At 32.1% G+C, this 27,496-nt stretch overlaps 1 protein-coding gene across 1 annotated transcript; it reads left to right on the top strand.

Moving 5' to 3' along the window:
* Positions 1-10,169: 10,169 nt before the first annotated feature.
* LOC105115281 (histidine-containing phosphotransfer protein 4-like) lies at positions 10,170-11,928 on the top strand. The gene is made up of 6 exons (XM_011012121.1): positions 10,170-10,317; positions 10,659-10,789; positions 10,933-11,001; positions 11,164-11,235; positions 11,448-11,520; positions 11,638-11,928. Exons 1-6 carry the CDS (start codon positions 10,258-10,260, stop codon positions 11,683-11,685), a joined length of 453 nt encoding a protein of 150 aa, XP_011010423.1. The 5' UTR covers positions 10,170-10,257; the 3' UTR covers positions 11,686-11,928.
* The last annotated feature ends 15,568 nt before the right edge of the window (positions 11,929-27,496 follow it).

Genomic DNA, 27,496 nt, shown 5'->3' with positions numbered 1-27,496 from the left:
GATAAGAAATTTGATCGATAAATATCATCGCAATATACTGAAAGAAAAAGTCTGTTAGTGTTTCTGTTTATATTTTTTAATTTTCTGGTAATGAATAGAAAAGTTCTTCAATTATAACATAAAGAAAAAAACTATTACAATCCACATTGTTTCCTCTCATATTCTATAATGTGTTTCTAAGACAGATTTTCAATCATCACTACCACTTGTCTAATTTGCATCCATAAAACCATATAGAGAAAAATAGGAAGTAGGAGTGATATGGAAGCCATAGGATGTTATACCTTTAAGATAACACAGAATATATTTAATGGCAGCCTAGTAAAAATCTATGGGAGCATGCATAAACTAATAGACTATGTTAACAACAAAAGAGATATCCAGTCTCGTAAAGGTTTGCAGGAAGTCATACCAGCCTGAGTAAGGATGTCAACAATATACTTGTGTTGTTGTAGCATCAAATCCAAACTAGTGGACTGAACTTTAATACCCAAAAAAAAATAAGTTGTACCTAATTCACAAAGCTTAAACTTTGAGCTCAACAACTATATTAGGCAGCGTAGCATAGGAGAGTTACTACTCACAAGCAGGATATCATCAACATAAACTAGAAGATAAAAAAAATTAATACCAATAAACAAGATAAATAAGAAGGTGTCAACCTTAGAGGCATAAAAGTTGATAAACAGTAAAAAATTACTCAGACGAGTGTACCATGCCAGTGATTCCTATTTTAAACAACACAAAACCCAGAGCTATATTACATGTAAACCTCTTTGGTAAGAACACCATTGAGAAAAACATTATAAATATCAAGTTGATGAATCTTCCAATTATGCAAAATCGTAATTGAAAAAACTAATATGATAGTAGCCTGCATAATAACTAGGCTAAACATTTTAAAGTAATTAATGACTTCTTGCTGATTAAAACCTTTAGCAACTAGGCACGCCTTATAACACTCGATGATGTCATAAGCATTATACTTAATCTTGTACACCCATCAACTACCAACAACATTCATCAAAGAATAAAAGGGAACTAAAGACCAGGTGTGATTAAAGCACAAAGCCTCAATTTCATCACACATAGCATCCTGTCAAACCTTATACATGTCAGCATTAGAGAAAGCATTAGGTTCAGAGGTAGAAGAGGACATTACCTAAGATGCTAAAAATTTTAAAAAATAAAAAATATATTATTTTAATATATATTAAAAAATACACTTTAAAAAATATACACTATCATATTATATAAAACATTTTCTTCATGTTATAATGGGGTTTTATTTTGTAGCCCTTTCGAAATCAATTTTTGCTTTAGCTTTCCATGATTCTGTACATTTATTTCTCGTCATGCTACAAGAAAAATTAAGGCATCATAATAAAACAAAGGAAAAATGTTTTTGTTGCTGCTGAATGGTAATTAAGCATGATAATACTTGAGTGATAGCTTTCCGTAACTTCTGCTACTGCTGCAAATGCTGCTACTTGAGTTGTTTTCGTTACCATTGAAATCCTTAGGCAACCTTTGAAAACCGTAAAACCGTGTTATTTAGAAATTTAAATTTTGTTATGTTAAAATTAATTTTTTATATATGTTTTGAATTGTTTTAATATGTTGATTTTAAAAATAATTTTTAAAAAAAATATTATTTTAATATATTTTAATATATAATTTATTTAAGATTTTAAAATTTGTTTTTATTATAATTTTACATTGTAATTTTTAGATAATGTAAAAAATATATTTTCGATAACTTTGGGAGGAAACTTGTAAATGTAACATTCCCAAAATAATTGAATAAAAAAACATATTTATACTTATTTAAGCCATTTTTTTTAATTTATAAAATTTTTGATAGAGTTTCCCATATATTTGAAAGTTTTAAATTATCAACTATATCATGTTACTCTTGTATATATAATTTCAAAACATGATCTAATCATCTTAAATTTTACCCCACATCAATAATACTCTTCATTTCACTTCAACTTTTATAATTATATTCATAATTAGTTACACAACCTAAAAAAAATAAAATATAAAATATAACCATCCAAGTTATAAAAACAAGGTAGTAATAATTTGTTTGTTTATGTCATGCATAAAAGAAATTAGAGTTTATAAGTCATTAAATATAATTAAATAAAATTACAATTCATATTAAAATAGAATACATTACTTCTAGTTTATAATAATACAATAGGATAAATAAAAGACTACTAGTATAATGAAGAAGGCTCTATAAGACAAATATAATTATTATAAAAATACATTAAAAATAGCAATGGCTAATCTTTTAAATTATCAATTATACATCCTTATTTTATTTCTATTTAATAATTATAACCCTTTTATTTTCTTCGTATTTAAAACCTTATTAATGCTCGTAATCTTACCAGCATTATTGTCTCCCTTACCTGAAATCAAATAATTAGAACTAGAAATTTATGTTGATATCAATATATCCTATTGATATCATTATTAAGAATAACTAATTAATTTAAATACAGAGGTACCTCTCTAAGGAGGAGTGCAATAAAATTATAGATATGCTTTAAAAACAAGTACTTTAGATACTTTATCCATAATTAATTTAGATATGTAAATATATTTTTGGATATAAAATGATAATACAAAAAAAAAATTCATTCTTTCAACTATATCATTTGATTAAACAAAAGGATATAAACTCATGAATCTACTACTCTGTATAGTGTTGTAAGCCATCTAAAAGTTTATTTAATACTGAATGTAATCAATTTAATACCCAATGATAATTTAATATTATTTTGCTGCATCATTTATCAAATAATTAATTTCTTAATATACAAGTTATCTTTGCAAATCAATGTCATTATCTTTAGCGTAGAGCTGACATTTATTATATTTCTAAATCAATTAGTTTCTCCAATTATCTATTAATCATAACACTAATCTCATTGATTAGATAATTAGTTTCTTCAATTACCCATTAATTAGGACACCAATCTCATCAACTAAGGAACTAAGGAACTAGTTTCTCATATCGTCTACTATTCAAGATACTAATCCTATTAATCAAGAAATTCATTTATCTAATTGTCCATTAATCAAAACACTAATCTCATTAACCTAAGAATTAGTTTCTACAATCGCTCATTGATTAGTACTTAAAAGTGCATTTTTATCATGGTTTTATATCATCATTTCGCACTTGAAGTATCAATAACTCCTTAACTAAAGCATGTTTTATAATAATATAAGATATCTTTAATTTGTGGTAAATATTCATTTTAAATGCAGGCCTATCATATAAATGAAAGAATTGATTGATGACTTTAAGAACTTAAATTGCAAGGGCAAAGAGATGACCAAAATTAAAAAAGAGATGTCGGTGCAATCCAAACTGGAATGCTGTTCGGTAATTGGGTCATATCTGGAGCTATAGATCTCAGATTTAGGTCTACTTTATATGGATGGAAAGGTAAGACATAGGCCTACAACTTTTATATGGATCCCAATATCTAAAAAGGTCATTTTCAAGTCCAAATTATTGCAACAACAAAGAAATTTAAGATAATTGGGTAATTGGGTCATATCTGAAGTTGTCCTCCAGCCCGAGCACTGTTCAGTATTGTGGCCATATCTGGAGTTCTAGTGGGAAAATACTTTTTCAATTTTTCAAGATTAGTGTCCATTTTCAAATGAGAATTGGAATAGAGATTCAAAGAATTACACAAATATATACACAGATATCAGTTATCGTGGGAAACTGAAAGAACCGACTTAAGTCACGGAGTACCGTTATCCGCCATTTGACCGGGGTGAGAGAAACTAGCAAAAATCACTCAAAAAGAAACAAAAAAATAAAAAATAAAAATCAATCTTTATATACAGGATCACCCAATTCAATAGAGTTATGTTCAATTGAAAAATTATCAAAGTAAACTTTCAGATGATGTCCATTTACCTTGAAAACATTATCATTCTTTGGATTCTCGATGTCATAGGCCCCATATGGATACACATGTTTCACAATAAAAGGACCGCTCCATCTTGATCTTAATTTTCCAGGAAATAAATGCAGTCGAGAATTATAAAGCAAGACTTTTTAACCAACATTGAATGTTTTTCTCAGTATTTTCTTGTCATGAAACTCTTTAATTCTTTCTTTATGAATTCTTGAATTTTCATATGCATCATTTCTTATTTCCTCAAGCTCATTTATTTGTAATTTTCGTAGTTGACTAGCATCATCCAGATTTGAATTGAAAGCTTTAATAGCCCAATAAGCTTTATGTTCAAGTTCCACATGTAAGTGACAAGGTTTTCCATAGACTAGTCTATAAGGTGACATACCTAATGATGTTTTATAAGCAGTTCGATAAGCCCAAAGTGCATTATTAAGTCTTAAAGACCAGTCTTTCCTATTAGGGTTCACTGTTTTCTCCAAAATATGTTTGATCTCCCTATTAGCAAGCTCTACTTGTCCACTTGTTTGAGGGTGATAAGGGGTGGCAACTTTGTGTGTGATTCCATATTTCTTCATTAAAGACTCAAATGGCTTGTTGTAGAAATGTGTTCCACCATCACTTATTATGGCTCGAGGGACTCCAAATCGACTCAAAATATTTTCTTTCAAAAACTTTATCACTGTTTTGTGATCATTGTTTCGACTTGAAATTGCCTCTATCCATTTTGAAACATAATCTACTGCGACTAATATGTATAAGAAACCAAATGATGGAGGGAATGGACCCATGAAATCTATACCCCAACAGTCAAAGATCTCAATGACAATAATAGGATTTAAAGGCATCATGTGACGTTTTGAAATAGATCCCAACTTTTGACAATTTTCACAAGACTTGCAGAATGCATATGAGTCTTTGAACATGGTGGGCCAGTAAAATCCACTTTGTAAGATTTTTACAATTGTCTTTCTTGACGAGAAATGGCCCCCACATGCCTCAGAATGATAAAATTTAATGACACTACTTACCTCATTGTCAGGAACGCATCTTTGATAAAATCATTATCATCTCTAGGTTGCTTGCAAATGTTGAAAATATTCATCTCCAATGTCATGTTTCCAAATGATAGCTTCATCAGTCCATTCCTACAATTAATCAATGCATTAGAAGTTGCAAGAAATGGACATCCTAAAATCACAGGAAATGAATTACATACTTCAACAGGTTGTGTCTCCAAGACAATAAAATCCACAGGATAAATGAATTTATCGACTTGTACTAACACATCTTTAATTATTCCTCTAGGCACTTTTATAGATCTATCAGCAAGTAAAAGAGTTATACAAGTTGGTTTTAACGCACCTAGATTGAGACTCTGAAAAACTGAATATGAAAGTAAATTCACACTAAAGTAAGGCTCTTTCAATTTTATCCTCTTCAATAAAGCAAGAAATTATAGGACAACCAGGGTCTTTATATTTCAAAGCATTATTGTTCTGAAGAATAACACTTACTTGTTCGGCTAGAAAGGCTTTCTTTTTCACATTCAGTTTCCTCTTCACAGTGCATAGATCTTTTAAAAATTTAGCATAGGAAGCAACCTGTTTAATAGCATCCACCAAAGGTATATTGATCCTTACCTGTTTGAAAATTTCAAAAATTTCAGAGTTGTGATTGACTTTCCTTTGTTTGGTCATGGCTTGAGGAAATGGAAGTGCTGGCGGAGAATCAATCTTTTCTTTGCAATTTTCATATTCAACCCCTTCCTTACCCTCAGAGATTGAATCATCATCTTTCTCGTAAGGTTCAAGAAAGGGTTTTTCAATAACCTTACCACTACGCAGAGTAGTGACTGATTTGACTTGATCCATGTGTTGGCTTCCGGAACTACTTGCATTTGCATTGTATTGCCCCTTGGGATTTTGTTGTGGTTGAGATGGAAACTTACCTTTCTCTTGAAAACTGAGAGCAGATGTTAATTTTGCAAGAGTATCTTTAAAATCTGTCATGTTTTGAGCAAGTTGAGTATTGATTGTCTCTTGCTTTTCAATGAATGCATGCAATGTTTCCTCAACATTTCTTCTAGAAGGTGGAGCATAAAAAGGTGCATATCCATTAGAATTTTGGAAATTATGGTGTGCTTGAAACGGTGGTTGTGAAGTTTGTGCATTGTTGTTCTCACTCTTCCAACTAAAATTTGGGTGATTTCTCCAACCAGGGTTGTACGTTTGTGAGTATGGGTTGTGGTTGGCCCTTTGGAAACTGTTTAAAGCATGGGCTTGTTCATGGAGACATTCCTTAAAAGAAGGCAAGATTGGACAATTATTGGTTGAGTGTTCATTTGTTTCACATATTTGACACACAATGTTTTCAACAGATTTTAATTGACCACTCTTTTTCAATTCTAGTGCCTCAACTTTTCTAGCTAAAAATGCAAACTTGGCTTGAAGGTCATGATCTTCCCTAAGGTTGTATATACCTCCACTAGATGTATGAGGTTGAGTTTTACTCGGTGCCTCATAAGTACCCGCGGTGTCCTGATTTTGAGGATTTTCAGCTAACAAGTCTAAGTACTTCATTGCTTCATTAGGTTCTTTATCTTCAAAAGTTTCATTACACATCAATTCAACCATTTGCCTATCTTTAGGTGTTAACCCTTCATAAAAATGTGAAACGAATCTCCATGTTTCAAAACCATGATAAGGGCAAGTACTAAGCAAGTCTCGATACCTATCCCAACATTGGTAAAATGTTTCTCCTGGTTTTTGAGTGAAAGTAGTGATTTGTCTTTTGAAAGAGTTTGTTCTGTGAGATGGGAAAAACTTCTTCAAAAACTGTTGTTGCATTTCATCCCAAGCACGAATGGATCCTGGTCTTAAATTTTATAGTCATGTTTTAGCTTTATCTTTTAATGAAAAAGGAAAAAAGCTTTAATCTGATGGTGTTCATGCTACAATTTAAATTATTATATGTGTTGCAAACCTCCTCAAATTCCCTTAAATGCAAGTATGGATTTTTCAATTCTAAGCCATGAAAAGAAGGTAAAAGTTGAATAATACCTGGCTTAAAATTAAAATGAGATGCATCGGGAGAAAAAACTTGTAATGAATAGTATTAGAAATCAACCACTAGATTTAATCTAGCTAGAGAAGTAATGGAAGAGTCTGCTACAGTCAGAGGACTTATAGCAAAGGTAGAACTAGCAACAAAGGTGTCACTGGCAAACAAAAAGGAATCAGAGGGAGGGTAGTGGAGTGATCAAGTAGCAATAGAGTTATTATGTTGCAAACTAGAGGGAGCCAAACTTTTATTTGTATCTACAAGCAAACAAAAAGGAATCAGAGGGAGGGTAGCGGAGTGATCAAGTAGCAATAGAGTTATTGTGTTGCAAACTAGAGGGAGCCAAACTTCTATTTGTATCTGCAGCAAGATAGTTAGATAAACATACATGTAGTGATGAAAGAGGTAATATATGGGTTGTTACGGGTGAGTAGAAGGTGGGCCATAAGAGGTAGAGGCACATGGGTAGTTGATGGAATGAATAGTGGTGTGAAATAATAAGGAATGTAACAGATTTAGTAGGAGGATAGTAGTGGGTTGGTTTGAGGTTGGAGATGAGGATTGTGCAATTTGTTCAAATTTATAAAAAAAAAAGCACATGTTTATGAAAATAGACATGATAAGAGATATAAATATGTTTGGATGCAATGTCAAAACAATGATAACATAGGTAAGATAAGCTATACTCAAAAAACACATATTAAGAGGAATAAAAATCTAATTTATGATTAAGATAGGGGTGCAAAAACAGAAAGCAAAGATATCTAAAAGTGCACAAAAAATGATAATCTGGAGAGCGTTGAAATAGACAATTAAAAGGAGATCTATTTGCAAGGGCAAGAGTAGTTATGCGATTGATAAGATAAACTAAACTTTCAAAAGCATAATTCCAAGATCTTAATGATACTTTACACTTTTTTAGAAGAGTAAGTATGGTTTTCATAATATATCTATGATGACATTTTACTGTGTCATTTTATTCATGAATGTAAGGATAAATCAAACGATGCTAAATACTAATGATATGAAAGAAAGTGGATAATTTTTTATATTTACCGCCCTAATGAAAAACAGAGTAAACATCAAACTTGGCAATGAGAGAGTAATACCATATATATTTTATGTATGTATCAATAAAGATAAAAAAAAATAAAAACCATCAGATGAAAAAAGGGAAGCAAGACCCCAAATATCACTAAAAATTAATTCAAGTAGAGCAGAAGTTTTATGACCTGTATGTAGGTCTTAAAGTCAAACATGATGACTTTTCTAATGGACAAGTTTGACAATGAAAATTAAGATATTTGTTATTATAAGTAATCTTATGTTGCAAAACTAGAAATTTAAAAAAACAAGAAGTAGGATAACTCAGTCGACAATGTCGTCGACAATGTCATAGATCAGCAGAAAGAGATATACAAGAAGACTAATAAATTTGAGGAATTAACATGATAGAAGACTTGGTCAAAGTGTAGAGATCATCTTTGTTGTGATTGGAAAGGAGTATTGTCTTGGTGTTAAGATCCTTAACATAAAAAACAAATGAGTGAAATTCAAAATAAACATTGTTATCAAGAAAAAATTTCTGAATAGAAAAAAGGTTTCGTAATATATGAGACATGAAAAATGTTAGACAAAGTAAAAGTACAATATGGTGTATATATTTTAGTATGCCTGATATTAGATATGGGAAGTCCCTTACCATCACTAACATGCAAATGATCATTATCAAGATATGGTTCGAACCCTATTAGATTTGTAAGATGAAGTGTAACGTGTTGATTAGCACCAGTGTCCAGGAGTTAAGCAGTAGTACATCCTAAGGAAGCATTACTTGACTCCATATTCGCACTAGGTTGTTGTCCATATCCAAGGTTTTGAAGTTGAGGATAGTGAGGGGCGGTATGATTAAAAGCTTGGCATAATTGGTAACGTGTATTAGTCCATTGTGAGTGCCCTATATTTCGCTGCCAATTGCCCTACCTCCTGTTATTGCAAAAAGTTCCATTGAAGCTGCAAAAATCAAACCTAGAAGCAGCAGACTTGTTGCCTCTGTTATTGCCTTAGTTGGGAAGCCAACCTTCATGAAATCTACCCTTGTTTTGCTGCTAATTCCCAAAAGGCGTGTAACGTGTTGATTAGCACCAGTGTCCAAGATATGGTTGCTAATTCCCAAAAGGCTGACGTTGAGCTACAAGAGTTAAAGGTGGCATGGGCAGTTGATGGCAGCAGATCTCTTAAAAGAAGTCATGAAGTTGCATAATACGAGAATTGAATAAGGAAACTAGAGTTTGCTCAAGTGTGCACCAAACAGAGCTCAAAGTTCGGCAATCAACAACACGATGAAGAACATCCATGGATAGCAAAGACAGTAGGGCACTTAGAAGAAGTTGGTCTTGCTGTTTTCAATGAAGAAAAGAATAATTTACTTGAAGAAAAGTACCATCAACAACAAAAACATATAAAGGAGAACAAAAAATTGAGCTATTAACAAATCCAAAAACTTATTGGACTAAAAGATATGACTTCATCTGCATTCACTAAAAAAAATAATTGATGTTTGTTAATTTAAGAGAAATGACTTCGTGAGTATTAAAGAGGGAAACAATGAAAGCTGCACCTAAGGAGTGTTGTTCGGGTTGACAAGAGCTTCACCAGCATCTGCTAGCAATGGCCACGACAAGACATAAATAGTGGAAGAAATCGGTGGTGCAGTAGAGGAGGAAACCAGCATCGACAATGTTACAGAGGGGGAAGGAGCTGTTAGCTAAGAGGAAGAGTCTATTAGAAAATTAAAAAAAAAATGTTTTAAGTTATTTAGGGCTCTAATATTAAATTAAAAATAATATAATGACTTGACTTATTTTTAGTCAATCTTTTTTATTTATACATATGAAGCAATACATGATAATAACTATAGGAACTAGAACATTGGAATAATCAAACAATAATTCCTATATATATATTTCTTCTTACTTTCAATTTTTTCACGTGCATCATTTCTGAACCCCTCCTCTTCATACTTCTGACTTCAAGTCGCACTTTTGTTTTTTATAGAAATATTTGGGAGAAATTTGTCACGCATACATCTCTTTTCACCACTATATATAGCCCCTGCCCACACATTGCAATATTATCACTGAAGATATAGCCTTCCAGGTGTATTCAGACTCTCTTCCCCTACTCTCTCTCTCTCTCTCCTTCCTTTTTCTTGCGTTTTCCAACATTCTTTTCTTAAATGGACAGAAACCAGTTGCGTAGGCAGGTTGCTCTCACAAAGCAGTCTCTTTTTGATCAGGTTCCTAATTATTTCTTCAACTAATACTTGTCAATGACTTGACATGCATGTACCTTTCATTGCAATTCCAAGATTAAGAAACCCTTTGTCTTCTCCATGCTAACGATTGCATTCATAAAGATAACATTTATGCAACCAGAAAATAGATATATGCTAGAAGCTATATGCATGCATGCTTGTGTAAGTTGTGTTCTACACGATCAGCAACTATTTACTGTTTTTCTTAATTTTCTTTCTTTTTTCTTTTTTAATTAAGATTCAGTGTACACTAATATATTGTGGTCAATTTTACTTTGGTGGTATTGTATTGAAAATTGGAATTGTGGAACAATATATTTCAGGGATTGCTTGATGAACAATTTATCCAGCTTGAGGACCTCCAAGATGATGCAAACCCTAACTTTGTGGAGGAAGTAGTCTCATTGCACTACAGGGATTCAGCTAGACTGATCAGTAACATAGAGAAAGCATTGTCAGTTTAAAATTTTCTCACCTTTCCTTCTCTTCTCAATTTATTTTCTTGTACAAAAGCACTACTGGTGACCCTAATACAGATCGTAATACATAGCTACTAGCTTGTAACAATATTTCTCTTGTGTCTTTATATATATTCAGGGAGAAGAATCCTCTTGACTTTAAAATGTTGGATGGCTATATGCATCAATTCAAGGGAAGCAGCTCAAGGTAATAAAGTTGTAAGGATAAAATTAACATTGAGAATGATTTTAGAAATAAGGATTACAAAATCAATTAAGATTATATTTATTAAAGGTATCATGAGGTATATTCTATGTTGGCTTTTAGCACAACAATCCCTTCATTTCTATTCCTTTCTATTGGGTGCAGCATTGGGGCCAAAAAGGTGAAAGCTGAGTGCACTCTCTTTAGGGAATATTGCAAGGCAGGAAATGGAGAAGGGTAATGACCCATCTTCCACTTTATTTCTTTGAATCACCTACAATCAAACGGACGAGATTGATTTCGGCCCACTTCTATAATTCCTTATGATGTAATTATTTAGTACAACGATAATGTAGTAGCGGCCTCTAGTTTTGTTCCTAGTAATCCTAGCTACTTCATATACCCGTTCAAGGTTTTAATGGTTTTGCATGGATATATACAAGCTGCAGAAGCATGAGGACATTCCAACAAATCAAGAAAGAATATGCAACGCTGAAAAGGAAGCTTGAGACTTATTTTCAGGTGCTTCTCCATCTTGTTCAATTCAAGAAACTTTTACAATCTATGAGTTTTAAAAGAAAAGGAAAATGCAGGGACTAATTAAGTTTTTTCTTTGTTTTTTTCCTACTTGCTATTCAGTTAGCAAAGCAAGCCGGGCCTGCTGACACTGCATGTCGGCCCAAGTAACGAATGCCAGGCAGATGAAGTGAAGCGTTTGACTGGTGATTCTAGAATGCTTTGAGCACCAGATCTCCAAAACGTAGAGGGGGTTTGTGGGGTTTTGGGCTTGCTTACAAGCTTTCTTAATTATATTATATGTGTTTAATCTAACCGAAAATGCATGGGCGTGGCTAATTTAATAGATTTTGGGTTCCCTTGTATACATGAAACGAATGAATGGAGTACTGTAGTTTTGCACTTTTGTTGACTCCTTTCTTTTCTTCTATCACAACGAACAATAGTTGGGACTACCCTCTACAGTTTTGCTCATTGTATCCAGTTGTGTCAAATATGGGTATGGTTTATTTCCCATCTGGACTCTAGTCCAGGCTCAGTTTTGTTCTCAAGTCCCAGCACTCAGCAGGGATCGCAAAAAGCCTAACGCCGGCCTATCTCTAGAAGAAAGCCTATATTCGATGTGGGAATGGAGTGCTGGTCCTACCGGAGCTATACATCCAATCTACTCTGGTTTCCAGTGGAATATCTCTCAATCAATAATAAGAAATTAAGACTTCAGGAATGTCTATATGATGCCTTGGAAGCAGAAAGATAACCACTCGATGACACACACACAGTATAGTTAATCCTTCTAGGAATCAGGCATATTACGCAGTTAGTTGTTAAGGGGGGAAGAAAAAAGAGCCCAATGATCAGCGCTCCATACCAGAAAACGCACAAAAAGAATTTCAAGATTGTTGAAGACACTCCAAGCGATGCTCGAAATACCCTTCTAGTGGTTGCTGCCCTGATTCCAGCTGAATCCTTTCAACCAAGTACGAATCCTGCAGGTGGAGTTTGGCAAGATGACAGTGCTTGATAAAGCAACTGTACCCTGTTTATTCCTCACCGAGTGTAATACTACTGAGTAAGCTGGGTTGATGATACTGTGTTTTTCCAAGTTGCGTGGGAATGAACTAGCCTTATCACAAACACTACGCGATCGTGGAATTTCAAGTTAATTTTTAATTTGATAAAGTATGTGTCATGTTTTAAATATGTTTTCAAATGTTATGATTTTTTTAATTATAAAAATACAAATATGATGTTTATATTTAATAAAATAAATTTAAAATATATATGAACTGATTCATACTAATTAAATATTAAAATGAACTATATTTTTTTTATAAAAGCAAAAGATTAATCAATATACAAATATTTAACCCTCCAAATTTTCTTTTTAATTTTTCCTTTTTTATTTATTTTATCTTAAAGGTTGTTTTTGCCAAGAAAAAAATATTTTTATTTTCTATAATACATTATGAAATTATATAAAAAATCAAAGCAAAAAATTAAAGATAAATTATAACAGTCTCTTTGAAAGAATATAAAATTAAAAATAACTATTATTTAAAAATAAGAACTAAACAATTTAAAAACTAAGAGAAAGGGTATTATTTAAAATTTAAATAAAAAAAGTAAAGCTATGTATATAAAAATATAAAAACAGGAGATTATTAATTAATTTATTTTAAATAATCGAAGTAAAAAAAAAAACTAGAAGAAACCAAGTGCTAGCATGCATGGACTTTAAATGTAAATAAATTATTATAATTGATGTTTACATTTCTAGATTATTAATTTTTTTTCTTTTACATTGGATAATAGGTTGTTTGTAGTGTCGCACAAACTTTTATCTTTTGCAATATTTTTTATAATTTTTGGTGATTGAAAAATCAAAACTTGAGTTAGGATCTCCAAACCTTAATTTTTAACTTATTTTAACTTGGAATTATTAATACACCATGTAAATATAATTTATAACCTAGAAATGTAAACATCAATTACAATAATTTATTTGCATTGTTATAAAGTTAAAAAGAATTTAAAAAATAACTATTATTTAAACAACGTAAACTAAAAAAATCTTAAAATAAGAGAGTATTAATTAATTTTGAAAAAAACATTAAATGATGTAAAAAAAAATAAGATGGGTATTAATTAAAATAAAATAAAGTAAAATTAAAAAAAAAAACAAAATAAGCAAAGTCAGGCCTAGAAACTAAACCCACACATATGTCTAGTACAAGATCCTAGCAACGCTTGGGCCTAGAATCCCAACCATGGGTATATAGATTAATTTTTTTATATTTTTTTATTTATTTTGTTTGTAACACCAGACAATAATTCATTAATTGTGATAATTGAATTGTCATTTTTCTACGGCTATTCTTGTTTATTGAAGATAACTAGAAAATTAAGGTTTTGTTCTTATACAAAGATTCATTATTCAACTTATTTTCATCTAATAAACTTTTTTATAATGTCAATAAATGAATTTATCAACTCAAAACACCTCTGCATTGGTCCAAAAGCAAAAACTCAAACTAGACAGAAAAGCATCACTCAACCCCAATCTAATTTTTCTAGTAAAAAAAATAAAAAAATACCTCAATGAAACTCCTCTCGTCTATGAAGTTTATTAACACTAAGAAAGATCCTTTTTATTATTAGAATATAGTCAGCTAATGAATTAACACTAAGAAAGATCCTTTTTATTATAGTCAGCTAATGAATTTCTCTCTTATTTGTTGTTTTTTGATAACTTTTCTCTCTCTCTTCTCTTACATATCATGGACTGAAAAAAAATAACAAAATAAATTTTTGAACCAAAATTAAAATTCTAAAAACCTTGAGATTGGTCATGCATTTTCTCTGCATTTTACATTATAGTCTTTTCTCTTTTAATTTTGATATTATACAATTTAAAAATTTATCTCTTGGAATTAGGTCCTAAAAGGATTAAATAAAAAAAAAGTATAAGGACAAATGCTTGTAAGAAAAAAAAAGGTTGAAAATAAAAAAAAAAGTTCTCTAGTCCATTTAGTCTAGCCTAACCAAACTACTTTCTAGTCCACTAGAGCAACCCAGGGGACAATTATCTAGTCCAAGCACTAATTAAAAAATAGGTCTAAGACCTTAGAATTGAGCCTTCCATTGCAAATCCCAATAAAGTTTTTAGAGATTGACAAACATCACAAGTTATGACCTTAAAAAAAGTCAGCACAACACTACATTTGCTAATACTTTTGCATGAAATGCTAATATGATTCCTACATTTATTGTTGATGGCTATTTTTCACCAACTTATATTTTCAATGCCCCTACATTTCTTGTTAATCACCCACAAGTTTTAACCTTTCCAATCAAAGATAAAAAAAACCAATAACTCATCTTTTTAGGATAGAGATGTATGATTTAAAATCTTGCAAGCATATTTAATCATTTATTAATAGCATAAAGTGTAAATAGAAAAAATTTTATTTTATTTTTATTTGGAACCTTCTTTATTTATAAACATTTTAATAGTCACTTATGATCCAATTTTCTTCTTTCTTTATATAATTATTCATCTTATTAAAGACTTTTATTTCTTTTGCTTTCCAATTTAAATATCAATTGGAACACTTTAATACATTTAATTTGTGTCCATATCACATCATCATTTATATATATATATATATTCTCATGTTTTAATAAGTCTAATTATGTGTGTTTGATCATGGTATTAGGAACATCTTAGAGAGCTCATGTACTATTTATAAAAACAAAAGACGATACACTTTTGTAGATAGATAATTTGTTTGATTAATTAAAGGGTGTTAGGGTATTTTTCATTATAGATTTGAGGTTTAAGCACCACCAACTAAGGATTATAGAACATGATATACATAACACGACATTTAAGACTTGTAATGGGCATTATAAGTTTCTAGTAATTCCTTTTGGGTTGACAAATGTCTATTTGATCAATTGAAGGGTGTTAGGGTATTTTCCATGATAGATTTGAGTTTTGAGTATCACCGACTAAGGATTATAGAACATGATATACAAAACAAAATATTTAAGACTTGTAATGGGCATTATAAGTTTCTAGTAATTCCTTTTGGGTTAACAAATGATCCGATAGTATTTATGAATTTAATAAATTGGATGTTTCTTCCATACCTAGATAAATGTCATGTAGTGTTCATTAATGATATATTAGTGTATTTCAGCTCTTATTTAAAACATAAACAGTATTTAAGGAAGGTATTACATATACTAAAAGAAAATAAATTATGTACAAAACTGGATAAGTATGAGTTTTAGCTTAAATAAGTGGTGTTTTTGGGACATGTTATAGTTACAAAAGGAATCTTTATTGATCCAAGAAAGGTACTTACGGCTTTCCTTAGATGACCAATTTATGCGACTCATGGAAGGATCAATCACAGGAATGAAAGATTGTAGTTGGTCAATCAATTGTTCAGCAGTAGCAGTAGAGATTATGATTTATCGTGCAGAAGATGTTAGAAATTCCTGTTCCACAGCATAATCAAGAAAAGACAACAATTTATCATAATAACCATTAACATTTAACAAACCTATGGGTTTATGGTGAATGTGCAGTTGAGCCCAAGAGGAAATATGAAAGATCTCTTCCAATGTGCCTAGACCACCTGGTAAAGTAATGAAGGCATCAGCATGGTTAAACATTGCATTCATTCGAGCTAACATTGTGGAGACCTGAAGTTCCTCTCCAATTGTTTTTCCAATGATGTCCCCTTGTGCCAAAGCTTCAGGGACGACCCCCAAAACTTGACTACCTCCTAAAAATGCAGCTATTGACACACCTCCCATTAACTCAAGACTGCTTCCCCCATACACTAAATGAATCTTTCTCTCAGCTAGCACCTGACCAAGATGATTTGCTGATTCTAAAAACTCCTTTTCTTTCCCAGGACTAGATCCACCGAAAACACAAATATTTCTTATTCGATGACCTGAGGAACTTGCCATTTCTACACACTTCTGTATTTGTTGAATGTATGGGTTGAGTAAAAATGAAAGGAAGGAAGAGAGGGTTTTATAGATGAGAAATGAGAAAGGCAATCATAACACCTATATGTAGGCCAGCTGGAGTCTCACACTCTCTCTCTCTCTCTTTTTATTTATTTATTTATTTACTTTAAAAAAAAAAGCATGTGTATGTACAGGTAGTTGTGATTATGGCTCACATCTTCCCTTGGTTTTACGTCCAAGAACGGCTTAAACGCCCTCTATGGGTCGCGGATAGGCTTCCCATCCAGTTTTCTTAAAAACTGGCAAACAGGGTCTTTTTTAGTCAGATTCCCAAGACTAAGTCGATCATGTTCTTTATGAAATAGTGGCCATAAATCATGAATTACACGATGCACATCTCCACTAGGATGCGTCTCAAGAGTCAATAGAAGATTATCTAAAGACTCCTTACTCAGGCCATCCTTAATGAATTGTATTTTATCTTCACAGTTTATAGATACCATTCATAAAGAATGACATTGTGTATTACAAGTCCATCTAGCACTTCTAGTCGTTTTGCACGACGTTTCTTTGTAAAAGTGCTTTTACCTGTTCTAGGCATGTGTGAAATGAAAAAGTTAGTGAACTCACCTGATAATCGGACCTTTGCTTCAATCAACCAGCGAATATCTTCAGAAATTCCATGATTCATTAACAATCTCAATCTTGCACATCTAGCACGGTAGATTTTTATAATCGCATTCTGAGGCAGAGCGGGAAAATATTTTTTCAATTTTTCAAGATTAGTGTCCATTTTCAAATGAGAATTGGAAAAGAGATTCAAAAAATTGCACAAATATATACACAAATATCAGTTATTATGGGAAACTGAAAGAACTGATTTAAGTCACGGAGTGCCGTTGTCCGCCATTTAACCGGGGTGAGAGAAACTAACAAAAATCACTCAAAAAGAAACACAAAAACAATATGAGAAAAACAAAATAATCAACCTTTATCTACAAGATCATTCCAACCAGTTGATTCATTTTCACTAGGAAACTTATCAAAGTAAGCTTTCAAACGATGTCTATTTTCCTTAAAAACATTGTCATTCATTGAATTCTTAATATCACAGGCCCCATAAGGATTGCTCCATCTTGGTCTTAGCTCTCTAGGGAATGCATAGAGTTGAGAATTATAAAACAAAACTTTTTGACTAGTGTCAACTTTTTGACAATTTTCACAAGTTTTGCAGAAAGCATGCGTGTCCTTGAACATGGTGGGCCAATAAAATCCATTTTAAAAGATTTTTGCAGCTGTCTTTTTTGAGGAGAAATAACTTCCACATGCTTTAGAATGACAAAGTTTAATGACACTACTTACCTCATTGTCGGGAATGAATCTTTGAAATATTTGATCAGGACAATATTTAAATAAGTTAGGGTCATCATAATAAAAATTCTTCACTTCGTTCAAAAACTTTTCTTTGTCTTGGGTACTCCAATCAGCTGGCAAATCTCCTAAAGCAAGAAAATTGATATTTTTATCATACCAAGGCATTGGACTAAGAGAAAGTAAGGATTCGTTAGGAAAGTAATCATCGATTGGTGTGATGCCAGATGTCGAATTTGTTGTCACTGTTGATAAAAGATTCGCATCAACATTTTCGGTGCGTTTTTCATCCATGATTTCTTCCTCAGAATAAATCATTTGCAAATCTTCAGATTCATCCAATTCATTTTTACTTAAAGTAGATTCAAGTTGATCATAAACTAATTCATCAATATGATCTGCTTCTTGTAAATCATTATCATCTCCAGGTTGCTTGCAAATGTTGAAAATATTCATCTCCAATGTCATGTTTCCAAATGATAGTTTCATCAGTCAATTCCTACAATTAATCAATGCATTAGAAGTTGCAAGAAATGGACGTCCTAAAATAACAGGAAATGAATTACATGCTTCAACAGGTTCTGTGTCCAAGACAATAAAATCCACAGGATAAATGAATTTATCGACTTGTACTAACACATCTTCGACTATTCCTCTAGGCACTTTTACAGATCTATCGGCAAGTAAAAGAGATATAGAAGTTGGTTTTAACTCACCTAGATTGAGACTTTGAAAAACTGAATATGGAAGTAAATTCACACTAGCTCCAAGATCAAGTAAGGCTCTTTCAATTTTATGCTCTCCAATAAAGCAAGAAATTGTAGGACAACCAGGGTCTTTATATTTCAAAGCATTATTGTTCTGAAGAATAGCACTTACTTGTTCGGCTAGAAAGGCTTTCTTTTTCACATTCAGTTTCCTCTTCACAGTGCATAGATCTTTCAAAAATTTAGCATAGGAAGGAACCTGTTTAATAGCATCCAGCAAAGGTATATTGATCCTTACCTGTTTGAAAATTTCAAAAATTTCAGAGTTGTGATTGACTTTCCTTTGTTTGGTCATGGCTTGAGGAAATGGAAGTGCTGGCGGTGAGTCAGTCGTTTCTTTGCAATTTTCAGATTCATCCCCTTCCTTACCCTCAGAGATTGACTCATCATCTTTCTCATAAGGTTCAAGAGAGGGTTTTTCAATAACCTTACCACTGCGCAGAGTAGTGACTGATTTGACTTGATCTATATGTTGGCTTCCGGAACTACTTGCATTTGCATTGTATTGCCCCTTGGGATTTTGTTGTGGTTGAGATAGAAACTTACCTTTCTCTTGGAAACTGAGAGCAAATGTTAATTTTGCAAGAGTATCTTTAAAATCTGTCATGTTTTGAGCAAGTTGAGTATTGATTGTCTCTTGCTTTTCAATGAATGCATGCAATGTTTCCTTAAGATTTCTTCTAGGAGGTGGAGCATAAGGAAGTGCATATCCATGAGAATTTTGGAAATTGTGGTGTGCTTGAAATGGTGATTGTGAAGTTTGTGCATTGTTATTCTCACTCTTCCAATTAAAATTTGGGTGATTTCTCCAACCAGGGTTGTATGTTTGGGAGTATGGGTTGTGGTTGGCTCTTTGGAAACCGTTTAAAGCATGGGCTTGTTCATGGAGACATTCCTTAAAAGAAGGCAAGGTTGGACAATCGTTGGTTGAGTGTTCATTTGTTTCACAAATTTGACACACAATGTTTTCAATAGATTTTAATTGACCACTCTTTTTCAATTCTAGTGCCTCGACTTTTCTAGCTAAAGACGCAAACTTGGCTTGAAGGTCATGATCTTCCCTAAGGTTGTACATGCCTCCACTAGATGTATGAGGTTGAGTTTTACTCGGTGCCTCATAAGTACCCGCGGTGTTCCAATTTTGAGCATTTTCAGCAAACAAGTCTAAGTACTCCATTGCTTCATCAGGATCTTTATCTTCAAAAGTTCCATTGCACATCAATTCAACCATTTGCCTATCTTTAGGTGTTAACCCTTCATAGAAATGTGAAACCAATCTCCATGTTTCAAAACCATGATGAGGGCAAGTACTAAGCAAGTCTCGATACCTATCCCAATATTGGTAAAATGTTTCTCCTGGTTTTTGAGTGAAAGTGGTGATTTGTCTCTTAAAAGAGTTTGTTCTATGAGATGGAAAAAACTTCTTTAAAAATTATTGTTGCATTTCATCCCAAGCACGAATGGATCCTGGTCTTAAATTTTGTAGCCATGTTTTAGCTTTATCTTTTAATGAAAAAGGAAAAAGCTTTAATCTGATGGTGTTCATGCTACAATTTAAATTATTATATGTGTTGCAGACCTCTTCAAATTCCCTTAAATGCAAGTATGGATTTTCCAATTCTAAACCATGAAAAGAAGGTAAAAGTTGAATAATGCCTGGTTTAAAATTAAAATGAGATGCATCAGGAGGAAAAACTATGCATGATGGTGCACTTGTTCTTGTGGGATTCATGTGGTCTCTAAGTGTTCTAGCACGGTTATTCTCATTATTCTCATTATTCTCATTTTGAAGTGATTGATTATCTTCTTCGGCCATATTTTCTGAAAATGATGAGGATACCCTACAAAGTCTACCACTTGATGTACGTGACCACACTCTCATGCACGTGTAGGAATAGAATAAATGAAAAAAAGAAAACAAAAGAAGAAGAAATAAGAGACAAGAAACAAATTTATATACAAGAAAAGTGAAAAGAAAAAGAAAAGAAAATAAATATTATAATTTATACAAAACTTACCTCCCCGGCAACGGCGCCAAAAACTTGACACGACTAAAAAATTGATGTCTTCTCCCAAGTGCAGGAGTGTCGAAGTAATAAATAACCCGGTAAGACCGGGGTCGAACCACAAGGAGGTTAATTGTACAAATTATAAATAACAATTATAAAACAACAATAGTAGTAGTAGTACTAATAATAATAATAATAATAATAATAATAAAGAAAGAGAAGAAGAAGAAGATGATGATGATGAGAACTTGGAGATGGAAAATTAATGTAAGGATTAAACAATAATAATAACAAATGTCAAGGTTAGAGGTTCCACTAATGGTATATCAAACAAGTATAGTATAAACTCTTATTATTGAAAAGGAAACCACACACAAATGAGGTTCCAATCAGATTATATATTGTTAACATGATTACATTAGTCATCTTATTCAATTAATGCTAATACTTGTAAATCTCGTCAAGCATTCATGATTATAACTTATGTTAACAACAAATCAAGTTCCTTTCATAACTCAGGTGTCGGTTATACCATACATTATAGGCTATGAAAGTGCCAAGCATTTGTTGTACCAAGTGTTATACAACATAAATCAAGATTAGTCATTTAACAAGCAAAGTATTAAAGAGTGAACAAGATAACAAATATAAAACATGTTAGTATCAAACATTAAAGTCCATATTAAGTTTACATTATACTTATTCTTACACCATTAGTATAACCTTTTCACCTTGACATAACTAACTTAGCTAGACATAATGAAAGAAAGCAAAATAGATAAACAAAATAAGAACATAAAAGTTAACTAAGTAAAGGAAAGGAAATGAAAGGCATAAACTTAATTACAAAAAATACAAAGAGAGAAAGGACGAGCATGATCTTGATCTGGACACCAAGATGCCTAAATGCATGGCAAATGCCTCCTTTTATAGGCCAAAAGCATAAACATTACAAAAAATACAAAGAGAGAAAGGAAGAGCATGATCTTGATCTGGAAACCAAGATGCCTAAATGCATGGCAAATGCCTCCTTTTATAGGCCAAAATTGGGAACTATTGATTTGATGACTAATTGATAAGTGGGTGGCCAACTTTTGACTTTGTGACAATCCTTATCTTCTCTTGTCTGCCCAAAACGTCATTGATAATGTCAAAATTAGAGCCAGTTGCAAACATGAAAGTTGTAGGCAATTGTCTCAGATTTCTTGTGTAATAAATTCAGCTCATTTGGACTTCCAGAACTCCAGATATGGCCAAAATACTGAATAGTGCTCGGGGTGGAAGACAGATTCGGGCTTTTTTGTTGTTGCTACAATTTGGACTTGAAAATGGCCTTTTTAGATCTTGGGCTCCATATGAAAGTTGTAGGCCTATGTCTTATCTTTCCATCCATATAAATTGGAACTAAATCTGAGATATATAGCTCCAGATATGACCCAATTACCAAATAGTGTTCCGGTTTGGATTGCACCGATATCTCTTTTCTAAGTTTGGCCATCTCTTTATCCTTGCAATTTAAGTTCTTAAAGTCATCAATCAATCCTTTCATTTATGTTGTAGGCCTGCATTTAAAATGAACATTTACCATAAATTAAAGGTATCTTATATTATTAGATATATTATTATAAAACATCCTTTGGTTAAGGAGTTATTGATACTTCAAGTGCAAAATGATGATATAAAACCATGATAAAAATGCACTTTTAAGTACTAATCATAATGCACCAACCACATTTCAAAGATGCATGCTTAACATATTCAGTGATATAGTTAAACATTTTATGGAAATTTTTATGGATGATTTTTCTGTTTTTGGCGATTCATTTGATGATTGTTTGACTAACCTAGAAAAGGTTTTAAGTAGGTATGAAGAGAAGAATCTTATGCTGAATTGAGAAAATTATTATTTTATGGTAACAAACGGCATTGTACTTGGTCACATTGTTTCATCGAAAGGAATTGAGGTTGACAAATCTAAAAGCAAGTTAATTGCCAACTTACTGATACCAAAACCTGTTAAAGATGTTAGATTATTCTTAGGACATGCTAGTTTTTATAGAAGGTTCATCAAAGATTTTAGTGTTATATCTAAGCCATTATGTAACCTTCTAACAAAGGAAAATGTTTTTGAATGAATTGAACAATGTGAAAAAGCCTTTGTTAAACTTAAAAACTTGCTTACTTCTGTTCTTGTTATTCAACCTCCTGATTGATCATTATCTTTTAAAATAATGTGTGACGCTAGTGATTATGTTGTGGGTGATATTTTGAGACAGAAAAGATAAGAAACCTTATGTGATTTACTATGCAAGTAAAACTTTAAATAGTACTCAAATGAATTACACCACCATTGAAAAAGAATTACTTGCAGTAGTATTTGCATGTGAAAAATTTAGATCTTATCTTGTCGGCTCACTTGTTGTTGTTTTTAGTGATTATGCAGCTTTGAAATATCTTCTTTCAAAAAAGGATTCTAAGGCTAGACTGGTACGATGGATTTTGTTACTTCAAGAATTTGATATCACAATCAAAGACAAGAAATGCACTAAAAATATTGTCGCAGATCAATTATCAAGATTGACAACATATTCGAAATCTGACGTCACACCAATCGATGACTACTTTGATGAATCCTTATTTTTTGTCTCTACAATACCTTGGTTTGCTAATATTGTTAATTTTCTTATTTCAGGACATTTGCCAGCTCATTGGAGTACCCAAGATAAAAGAAAGTTCTTGAACGAAGTGAAGAACTTTTATTGGGATGACCCTTATTTATTCAAATATTGTCTTGATCAAATATTTTGAAGATGCATTCTCGACAATGAGGTAAGTAGTATCATTAAATTTTGTCATTCTAAGATATATAGGGGTCATTTCTCATCAAGAAAGACAACTGCAAAAATCTTACAAAGTGGATTTTACTGGCCCATCATGTTCAAGGACTCATACATATTCTGCAAGACTTGTGAAAATTGTCAAAAGTTGGGATCTATTTCAAAACTTCACATGATGCCTTTAAATCCTATTCTTGTCATCGAGATCTTTGACTGTTGGGGTATAGATTTCATGGGTTCATTTCCTCCATCATTTGGTTTCTTGTACATATTAGTCGTAGTAGATTATATTTCAAAATGGATAGAGGCAATTCCAAGTCAAAACAATGATCACAAAACAATGATAAAGTTTTTAAAAGAAAATATTTTAAGTTGATTTGGAATCCCTCGAGCCATGATAAGTGATGGTGGAACATATTTCTGCAACAAGTCATTTGAGTCTTTAATGACAAAATATAGAATCACACACAAAGTTATCACCCCTTATCACCCCTAGACAAGTGGACAAGTAGAACTTGTTAATAGGGAGATCAAACAAATCTTGGTGAAAATAGTGAACCCTAATAGGAAAGATTGGTCTTTAAGACTTAATGATGCACTTTGGGCTTATCAAACTACTTATAAAACATCATTAGGTATGTCACCTTATAGACTAGTCTATGGAAAACCTTATTACTTGCCTGTAGAACTTGAACATAAAGCTTATAAGGCTATTAAAACTTTTAATTCAAATCTTGATGATGCTAGTCAACTGTGGAAATTACAAATAAATGAGCTTGAGGAAATAAGAAATGATGCATATAAAAATTCAAGAATTCATAAAGCAAGAATCACACACAAAGTTACCACCCCTTATCACCCCCAGACAAGTGAACAAGTAGAACTTGCTAATAGGGAAATCAAACAGATCTTGGAGAAAGTAGTGAACCCTAATAGGAAAGACTGGCCTTAAGACTTAATGATGCACTTTGGGCTTATCAAACTACTTATAAAACATCATTAGGTATGTCACCTTATAGACTAGTCTATGGAAAACCTTGTTACTTGCTTGTAGAACTTGAACATAAAACTTATAGGGCTATTAAAGCTTTTAATTCAAATCTTGATGATGCTAGTCAACAGTGGAAATTACAAATAAATGAGCTTGAGGAAATAAGAAATGATGCATATGAAAATTCAAGAATTCATAAAGCAAGAATCACCCACAAAGTTACCACCCCTTATCCCCCCTAGACAAGTGGACAAGTAGAACTTGCTAATAGGGAAATCAAACAAATCTTGGAGAAAATAGTGAACCCTCATAGGAAAGACGTGTCTTTAAGACTTAATAATGCACTTTGGGCTTATCAAACTACTTATAAAACATCATTAGGTATGTCACCTTATAGACTAGTTTATGAAAAACCTTGTTACTTGCCTATAGAACTTGAACATAAAACTTAATTTAAATCTTGATGATGCTAGTCAACTGTGAAAATTACAAATAAATGAGCTTGAGGAAATAAGAAATGATGCATATGAAAATTCAAGAATTCATAAAGCAAGAATCAAAAAGTTTCATGATAAGAAAATACTGAGAAAAACATTTGATGTTGGTCAAAAAGTCTTGCTTTATAATTCTCGACTCCATTTATTTCCTGGAAAACTAAGATCAAGATTACGCAGTCCTTTTATTGTAAAACATGTGTATCCATATAAGGCCTGTGATATTGAGAATCCAAATAATGATAATGTTTTCAAGGTAAATGGACATCGTTTGAAAGCTTACTTTGACAATTTTTTTAATTGAAAATGACTCTATTGAATTGGGTGATCCTTTATATAAAGATTTATGTTTTTTCTCTCACATTGATTTTGTGTTTTCTTTTGGTGTGACCTTTGTTTTGCTAGTTTTTTTTCTGCCCCGGTCAAATGACAGATAACAGTACTTCGTGACTTTAGTCGGTTCTTTCAGTTTCCCATAATAACTGATATTTGTGTATATATTTGTTCAATTCTTTGCTCTTTCTCCTTTATTTAGATCTCTTCTCATTTGAAAATGGACATCACTCTTGAAAAATTAAAAAAGTATTCTCCTACTCTACCTTAGAATGCGATTACAAAAATTTACAATGCTAGATATGCAAGATTGAGATTGTTAATGAACCATGGAATTCCTGAAGATATTCACTGGCTAATTGAAGCAAAGGTCCGATTATCAGGTGAATCCTCTAATTCTTTCATTTCATATATGCCTGGAACAGGTAAAAGCACTTTTGCAAATAAACATTATGCAAAACGATTGCAAGTCTGTCATAGATGTGCTAGATAGACTTGTAATGTAAAATATCATTCTTTAGGAATGATATCTGTAAATCATGAAAATAAAGTACAGTTCATTAAGGATGGCCTAAGTAAAGAGTCTTTAGATAATCTTCTATTGACTCTTGAGATGCATTTTAGTGGAGATGTGTATCATGTAATTTATGATTTATAGCCACAATTCCATAAAGAACATGCTCGACATAGTCTTGGGAATCTAATTAAAAAAGACATTGTTTGCCAATTTTTTAAGAAAACTGGATGGGAAGTCTATCCCTGGCCTATAGAGGGCGTTTAAGCCGTTCTTGGATGTAAAACCAAGGGAAGATGTGAGTCACAATCACAACTACTTGTACATACACATGTTTTTTTTAAAAAAAAATAATAATAAAAGAGAGAGAGAGAGAGAGAGAGAGAGACTTCAGCTGGCCTACATATAGGTGGTATGATTGCATTTTCACTTTCTCATCTATAAATTCTTCTCTTCCTTCTCTTCATTGCTACTCAACCCACACATTCCATAGATATCAAAGTGTATAGAAATGGCAAGTTCCTCAAGTCATCAAATATGAAATATTTGTGTTTTTGGTGGATCTAGTCCTAGGAAAGAAAAGGAGTTTTTAGAATTAGCAAATCATCTTGGTCAGGTATTAGCTGCAAGAAAGATTCATTTGGTGTATGGAGGAGGCAACCTTGGGTTAATGGGGGGTGTGTCAATAGCTGTATTTTTAGAAGGTAGTCAAGTTTTAGGGGTTGTCCCCAAAGTTTTAGCACAAAGGGACATTTTGGAAACACAATTAGAGAGGAACTACAGGTCTCCATAATGTTTGATCAAATGAATACAATGTTTGAACATGTTGATGCCTTCATTGCCTTGCTAGGTAGTCTAAGCACATTGGAAGAAATCTTTCATATTTTCTTTTGGGCCCAACTTCACATTCACTATAAAACCCATAGGTTTGTTACATGTTAATGGTTATTATGATAAGTTGTTGTCTTTTCTTGATCATGCTGTGGAACATGAATTCCTAACATCTTCAGCACGATAAATCATAATCTCTACTGCTACTGTTGAACAATTAATTGAACAACTACAATCTTTCACTCCTATAATTGATCCCTCCATGAGTCACATAAATTAGTCAATTAAGGACAGCCGTAAAAAGCTTAGATTGGATTTGAGTCTTCGTTTGTGAAACCTTGTGTTTTATTATTTTGTTTTGTTATTTCTTATATTTATTTAAGTGTGTTTCAGGTTTGTCAGTGTTCGTTGTTTTAGGTGATATTTTCTATACTCTATCTTTCTACCTTAGAACATTGAGGATAATGTTTTATTTTAGTTGGGGAAAAGGGATAGTAGTTTATAAAAAAAAAAAAACTTTACTGGTTGTGTTTTCTATTTGCAAAACCATTGTTACTATGATGACAAGGTCACGGAGTTCTTTTGTTAAAGTTACTCTTAAGACACATCCTAGTAAACATTCTTAATAAGGTTTATTATAATACTTCTTGAAATATTCAAGTTTACAAACTCTTGCATTATTATTTATTACTTCTACTCATATACTCATTAAAACAAGTATTTTTAAACCTTTATTTTCACACACACCCTTTAACATATGATTATAGGTTACATATTGGATTATTACACTATTTATATTCTTTTGTTAAAGGTAAAAACTAAAGAAAAGGGATAGTATATATTTTG

Source organism: Populus euphratica, unplaced genomic scaffold, assembly GCF_000495115.2.
Source record: "Populus euphratica unplaced genomic scaffold, PopEup_1.0 scaffold661.1, whole genome shotgun sequence".
Taxonomy (NCBI): domain Eukaryota; kingdom Viridiplantae; phylum Streptophyta; class Magnoliopsida; order Malpighiales; family Salicaceae; genus Populus; species Populus euphratica.
The sequence above is the reverse complement of the archived record's forward strand: the minus strand, read 5'-3'. Positions and strand labels throughout refer to the sequence as shown.